The 7,151-nt window shown below is 42.3% G+C and overlaps 2 protein-coding genes across 2 annotated transcripts in view; both read right to left on the bottom strand.

Annotated features, from left to right (window-relative positions):
* Nucleotides 1–282: 282 nt before the first annotated feature.
* On the bottom strand, nucleotides 283–1,242 carry LOC105521568 (olfactory receptor 2A12-like). The gene has a single exon (XM_011955782.1). It carries the CDS (start codon nucleotides 1,240–1,242, stop codon nucleotides 283–285), a length of 960 nt encoding a protein of 319 aa, XP_011811172.1.
* Nucleotides 1,243–2,994: 1,752 nt separating this feature from the next.
* The window catches only part of LOC105521567 (olfactory receptor 1020-like), a 10,972-nt gene continuing 6,815 nt past the window's right edge, over nucleotides 2,995–7,151 (bottom strand). Inside the window, exons 2-4 of the mRNA XM_011955781.1 lie at nucleotides 5,531–5,617; nucleotides 5,173–5,435; nucleotides 2,995–3,100 (exon numbers count right to left, since the gene is read on the bottom strand). Of these exons, the coding sequence (XP_011811171.1) occupies nucleotides 2,995–3,100; nucleotides 5,173–5,435; nucleotides 5,531–5,617 (456 nt within the window). The remainder of the gene's footprint in view (nucleotides 3,101–5,172; nucleotides 5,436–5,530; nucleotides 5,618–7,151) is intronic.

The raw sequence follows: 7,151 nt of genomic DNA, 5'->3' as shown, positions 1-7,151 counted from the left end.
GACCTCAGGAGATCTGCCCACCATGGCCTCCCAAAGTGCTGGAATTACAGGCATAAGCCACCATGCCTGCCCAAGACATAGCAATATTTTAACACTTAACAAAGGACTATCAATAAATGTGTATTCATCGAGAGGAGAAACCTGAATTGAAAACACTTGGGGGGGATTTGTAAAAACTGAATGACCATCTTATTCTGCAAGTTTGCCTAAGTGGAATTTCTTGTGATGGAGGTTAGTTTCACAGAATTTGGATGTGACTATGCTAAAAATACAAACTTGTCTTTAACTTCTACACATCCTAGTATGTGATTTGATTTTATTTTTGTATTTTCCCATAACTCTTCCCATAGCCTGCTTCACTTCCATGTTCTTCAGGCTGTAAATGAAAGGATTTGGCACAGGGTTGATGACGGCATAGAACAAGATCAGTTTGTCTCCCTCTGCTGAGTAAAGGGACTTGGGCCTCATGTATCTGATTAATCCTGTTCCATAATATATGGTCACCACAGTCAGATGGGAAGTGCAGGCTGAAAAGGCTTTTTTCCTGCCCTCAACTGAGTCTATTCTCATCACAGCCACCAGGATGCGCAGGTAGGAGAGAATAATGAGGAGGGAGGGGAGTAACACTGTTCCAGCTCCTCCTGCAAGCATCATGGCCTCCTGCAGGGATATATCTGCACAGAACATGTGAAGAAGGATGGGCAGTTCACAGAAAATATAGTCAACAACATAAGGACCACAGAGTGGGAGGATTGTGAAGAACAGAGGCACCACTGAAGCAAAAAAGCCTGTGGTCCAGGCTCCCAGAGCCAGTGCCACACACACAGACGTGTTCACTATGAGCAGATACCTCAGTGGGAAACAAATGGCCACATAGCGGTCCAGTGCCATCACTGCAAGAAGAAAGCACTCAGTCACCTCCAGGAATAAGGTGATGTAGGTCTGAGCAAGGCAGAAGTTGTAAGAGATGACTTTCCTGGTTGCAAGGAAGTTATAGAGCATCTTGGGGACCACGATTGCGCTAAAAAATATGTTGAGAAAGGCCAGGTGACAAAGGAAGATATACATGGGTGTCTGGAGAGGGGAATGCAGAACTACCAAAGTGATGACGGCTGTGTTTCCAAAACAATTTGCCAAGTAGGCCAGAGAGAACAGGAAGAAGAGGGGTGTCTCACTTTGGGGATGATTGGAAAATCCCACAAGGACCAGCTCAGTGACGGTGCTGGAATTCTTATGTACCATTTTGGCCAGCGAAATATGCCTGTTCAAATGGGAGCAAGGAGAAAAGAAAAATGGTCTTATATACAAATTCTGAGGTCAAATCAATTCCCTTTCACAGCAACTTTAATGCTGATGGTAAATGTATCTTAATTGGAATAAAAATTATTTGTGAAATTTCAGTGGACATGAAGAACAACTTCAAATCATAGTTTTCATCATATGATTACTTATTTTTGATAAATTACAAAAGAGCTTTTTGTTTAAAGCTGAGAATTTCACCATTTTATTGCATGTACTACAGAGCACTCCTCTATATTTGGCTAATCAAATGCTGTTATCCATTTCTTAAAAATGAGCTACAGGTCCTATCAAAGAAAATGACTTTTCTGGCTGCACACGGTGGCTCAAGCCTGTCATCCCAGCACTTTGGGAGGCCGAGACGGGCGGATCATGAGGTCAGGAGATCGAGACCATCCTGGCTAACACGGTGAAACCCCGTCTCTACTAAAAAATACAAAAAACTAGCCGGGCGAGGTGGCGGCGCCTGTAGTCCCAGCTACTCGGGAGGCTGAGGCAGGAGAATGGCGTAAACCCGGGAGGCGGAGCTTGCAGTGAGCTGAGATCCGGCCACTGCACTCCAGCCTGGGCGACAGAGCGAGACTCCGTCTCAAAAAAAAAAAAAAAAAGAAAATGACTTTTCTAACATCATGAGCAGAAAATGTGCAGGTTGAAAATCATTCCGTTCTTCTCCTAATACATTAAAAGTCAGAAATGATACTAGCTTTCATTTAGTGAGAAAAGGGGTTGATTTTTTTTTCCTTTCTGATTCCTAAGGAGTATAAATTATCATCTCATATCGGAATAATACACCTAATTTAATTACTTAGACTATTTTAACTCCCTCAATATTAGTAAAAATAATATGGTTAATCCTCTAAACATTTGAGAGTCCAAATGTCTAGTAGTGGTCTTAGAGAAGATAACATATTGGTCCCCAAACCAAGCTTTTTGACCATTTTAAGCACAGTGTGAAACTGCTTTTATGGGCTTATGACTCATACATGTACATCTACAGCGATACACTTCCTGTACTCCACAAAATCTGACTGAAACATACCAGCCTGTGCCGAAATGGAAGATATGGGTTAGTTGTACAAAGTGCAGACTGTCTTATACAACACACATTATCAAACGTCAACTGCGACGAACAAAACGACATAACATTAAGCAAAAACAAAACAGATGCTTAGGAGAACATTTTTAGACACGGCGGAATATAACATGTAAAACACAGAGCCTGGGGGCCACACAGACTCAGTGAAACTCCCTGTACCCTACACCTTTCCTTTCTCCACGCTCTCATATTTCCACTGCTTTCTCTTTCTTCTGCTTTCAAATTTCCTGTCTGGGGGTCACTTTCTTATTGGCATCTATGTAAAGGACTCTTCTAGATCTTGCTCTGACTCTCTACTTAGCTTTCTCTCCTGTCTGCACAGACGAAATTACTGAGCCAACAGGCCACATGACACAGCAACAAGGTAGTGGAGGTGGAGAGAGAGAAACAGAAAGAGAGTGGGAGACACACAGAGAGAAACAGAAAGACAGAGAGAGAGAGAGAGAGTGTGAATCTCAGTTCTGCGACAGGGAAGGGAGTGGGTTTAGGGAGAGGAGAGCAGCTGACACACTTGCCCAGTCTTTGGATGCAGGAAACCTGTTCATCCACAGTCAGTGCTGGCACCTGATAAGTGAATTTTCCTGGAAAGGGTGAAGCTATCAGAGCTTCGCCTCTAAAGGAGACGCATGGGAAGCACAGCCGCTGGTCAGCCCCTGGAGCTCATCATCTTTTCTTGGCAGTGTGCTCCTCAGCTCCATGGAAGTTCTGTTAAAAAGAATGAGACAGCTATAGCTATTAACATGCACAGCCTGTTCCCTGATTTTACATGATTAATTTTAGTATAGAAGTTATCCACATTCTCTTTATGCCTTTCCTTATTTATCCCAACTTTATATTACATTTAGGGGATAGAAATGGAGGGTAAAATTATTTTCCAGTCATTATAAATCGAGAGTAGAGGCTTCAGTGAGTTGAGTAAAGTCTATTAGCAGAGGCAAAATTTTGAGTTGATCCCAAAGGGAACCAGTTAACTTCATGCAAAAAAAAAAAAAACAATTTATGTTCCACTTACTGCTGATGGCAGATAGCTTGTTAATGCAGTTTATAATTTACTATTTGGGGTGTTATCTGTTAACTCTATTGTTTCTCTGAAAGAAACAGCTCAGTTTGGAAGTTCTAAAAGTAATGTGTTAAGAACATCATATTTTTGTAAAACATACACATTTTCTTAGCTGGAAAGTTAGTGTTTTTGGCTGGGTGCAGTGGCTGACACCTGTGATCCCAGCACTTTGGGAGGCCGGGGCAGGGAGATCACTTGAGCTCAGGAATTTGAAATCAGCCTGGGCAACATAGGAAGACCCGAGTGTCTACGAAAATACAAAAATTAGCTGGGCACAAGCCTGTGGTCCCAGCTACTCAGGAGGCCAAGGTGAGAGGATTGTTGGAACCTGGGAAAGGGAGGTTGCAGTGAGCTGAGATTGCACCACTGCACTCAATCTGAGAGACAGAGCGAGACTGTCTCAAATACATACATACATACATACATACATAGCAGCCTGGGCAACATAGCAAAAACTGGTCTCTACCAAAATTACAAAAATTAGCAGGACGTGGTGGCACGTGCCTGTAGCCCCAGCTTCTCTGGAGGGTGAGATGAGAGAATGGTTTGAGCCCTGGAGTGGAGGTTGCAGTGAACCAAGATCATGCCACTGCACTCCATCCTGGGCAACAGAGCCAGACCCCATCTCAAAAAATAAATACATGAATTTAAATAAATGAATAAATAAAATAAGAATAAAGCAGCAAGTCCTAAGTGTTTAGTAGAGCAGTCGATCTCCTGGTCCCTGGCTTGGACTCCCTCGTCTCCACTGTGCACCACCACTGCTTCCCTTTGGCAGTCAGCATCCAGCCCTCTGACCAGTACTGTGTCTGGTTCTCTACACGCGGATCAATACTGAGACACTTGTTCTCTACTCATGGATCAGTAAGTGAAATATTGAGAGAGGCCACCCCACACTCTACATGGCTTTCTAAATTTAGGTAGTCTGACTCAGGGGAAATGCCACCATGTATTGGCCTCTAGTTTAAAGCATCTACTCTATCACGTATATCATCCAAGCATCACTGAGGGATGTGCCCCAGCCTTCGGCTCGCCATTCCCCCTTTCTGTCACGCTGCCTGCTACCAGATGATGGGGCAGTGCTGGTGAATTCCATGGTGTGAGGCCATTGCTATGTTTTCAACTACATAAAATTAGTTCCTCTGCCAAAAGGCAATCTGTGGTCTGCCACAAAGGTAGATATGGAACTTCAGTGATCATGCAAATGATGGCAGCGATAGCCTAACTCATGAGGAACAATCGCTGATCTTTCTGTGGCTAGCTGGTACAGCCGGGGAACTATGCCACTTCAGCGGCTCTTCTTCAGACTCTGCTCTGCATTGCTTGACTATGCAAGTGGTAGTAGAAAGAAAAGCTGTTTTTATTTTGAATCCAGGCATGGGTATTAACATTGCCCCATAGCTACTATTCAATGTGCTTGTTGAACAAATGTAATGCAATCTAAGTAGGTCAGTCCCAGTGGATAAAAACGTGACATAAATAGACCTGGAGGCCAGGTGTGGTGGCTCACACCTGTAATCCCAGCACACTGGGAGGCCAAGATAGGAGAATCCCATGAGGCCAAGAGCTTGAGACCAGCCTGGTCAAAATACCATGACCCTGTCCAAAACAAAACAAAACAAAACAAAATGTTAATGTCTGGGGAGGAAAGCTTAAAAAAAAAAAAAGAGTCAGCCGGGCGCAGTGGCTCACACCTGTGATGACGCGGAGAGGATACAGAGGATCTTGTTGAGGTGCAGGCTGCTCTTCTGTGAGGGGCGAACACAGATGAAGATGGAGCTCCCATAGCCCATGGAGACCACTGTGAAGTGAGAGGCACAGGTGGCAAAGGCTTTGTGTTGACCTCAGAACGGTGGAGATGATGTAAATGCAGGAGACCACCGGGAGTGAGAGGGAGCTGATGAGCAGGACCAGGGAGCTGAGAAAGTCCAACAGCTCAGTGGCACGAATGTCAGCACAGGCCAGGTGCAGGAGAGGGTGCTGTCACAGAAAAAGTGATCAATCACGTTGGGACCACAGTATGGCAGTCCTGCCTTAAGGATGGTGGATGGGAGGATGAGGAGAAAGCCACCCACCCAGGAGAGGATGATGAGGTGGGCACAGAGTGAGCTGGTCATAATTGCAGGGTACTGAAGAGGACTGCAAATGGCCGTGTAGCGGTCCTAGGACATGACAGCAGAAAGAATAAACTCAGTGCATCTGGAAAGAAAACAGAAAGAGGACTGTGCAGAGCATTCGCCAATTGTGATGCTCTTCCCCTCTGACAGGAAGCCCTCCAGCATCTTAGGAGCAGCACAGGTTATGGTTAATATTTCGCTGAAAGAGAGATTGCTGAGGAGGAAATACAGGGGTGAGTGGAGCCTGTAATCCACAAGAATCAGGGTAATAATAAGGGTGTTTGCAAGGACTGTCACCAAATAAGCCACTAAAAAAATCAAGAAGAGGAGGCCCCCCAAGGGCAGCGGTTGTTTGTATTCCTGTGAGAATGATCTCAGTCATCATGGTCCGGTTCCGCCTCTCCATGCTGGGTGGGGAATCTCTGCTCTTCATTGGGTCAAAAGACAGAAAGAAGCAAGATACATCAATCATTAGAACAGAATATTCTAAGATTTGTCGAGTTAGGCTCATTTTATTTATGCTTTATTTTAGCAAACAAACTACATGATTGAAAAATATGGTTAGTGTTCATTTTTCGTATAACTTTCAGATAAAATATAGAAAAATCAGTGTCCCTAATACTGTCTTTATTAACCCTGACTTTCTGATTTTATAACCTAAGTAATGAAAAGACAGTAACTGCAATGTATTTACATCCTGTTGCTATGTCATTATGATTATTTGCATAAGAGATGATTATTTTGTCCAATGAAAGCAATAAAAAGATCTCTCTTTTTACTAAATAAGTAGAATTTAACTTTATAACTGATTTTTACTTCACAAGATCTGGCTTGCACCACAGATGTGAGATATTATCCAGTAAGCAACAGGCCTTAGTTCGAAACCTGTAGGGAACAGATCAGCTGGGTGTTGCTTCTAAGTCTTCATGTTTAACTCTTGAGAATGAACAGCACACTTCAACAAATACTGGCCACTAGCATGCAGAAATCAAAGGGAATTTGCTTACCATTCTTTAGATACTTAACACGCTCACTTTAGAGAATTGAAACTTACTAATGTCTTCTTTAAATTTTACTTTATTCAATGGTGTTTAATCTGGAAAGGGAGATTTTATAAATGATAAATAACCTAAAGGAAACAAACTAGGTAGAGCATTAAGTTTAAAATATAATTTTCCAGAGTACATTTTTAGAACAAACTGATCACTTTTTGATGATATTGTGGCATGTCTCCATAAATGTAAGTGGCTGAATTTAATTTTGGCCAGAAATATTTGAGCCAACACTTCTCATCATAGAAGTTGGTTCCAGGATTAATCTCTCATTGCATAATTAAAAGGAATTGGTAAAATGGGTGTGCAGAGAAAAACCTCTAAATTTGAAGATGACATTAAAATGATATTTTAAATAAAAATATTAACAATATGTTATTTTAACAGGAAAGAAAAATATCAAAGTGGATTCTTATATTAAAGAAGACAGAAAAAACAATAAGCAAATTTTTGAAAAATAAAGTAAAAATAGAAAAGAACAAAGAAACAAATTCTACAATGGAAAGCCAATATATCAATTATGTCAA

This window comes from Colobus angolensis, unplaced genomic scaffold, assembly GCF_000951035.1.
Source record: "Colobus angolensis palliatus isolate OR3802 unplaced genomic scaffold, Cang.pa_1.0 Scaffold40, whole genome shotgun sequence".
Classification (NCBI taxonomy): Eukaryota; Metazoa; Chordata; class Mammalia; order Primates; family Cercopithecidae; genus Colobus; species Colobus angolensis.
Note: the sequence above shows the minus strand (reverse complement) of the source record. Positions and strands in the feature narration are given on the sequence as shown.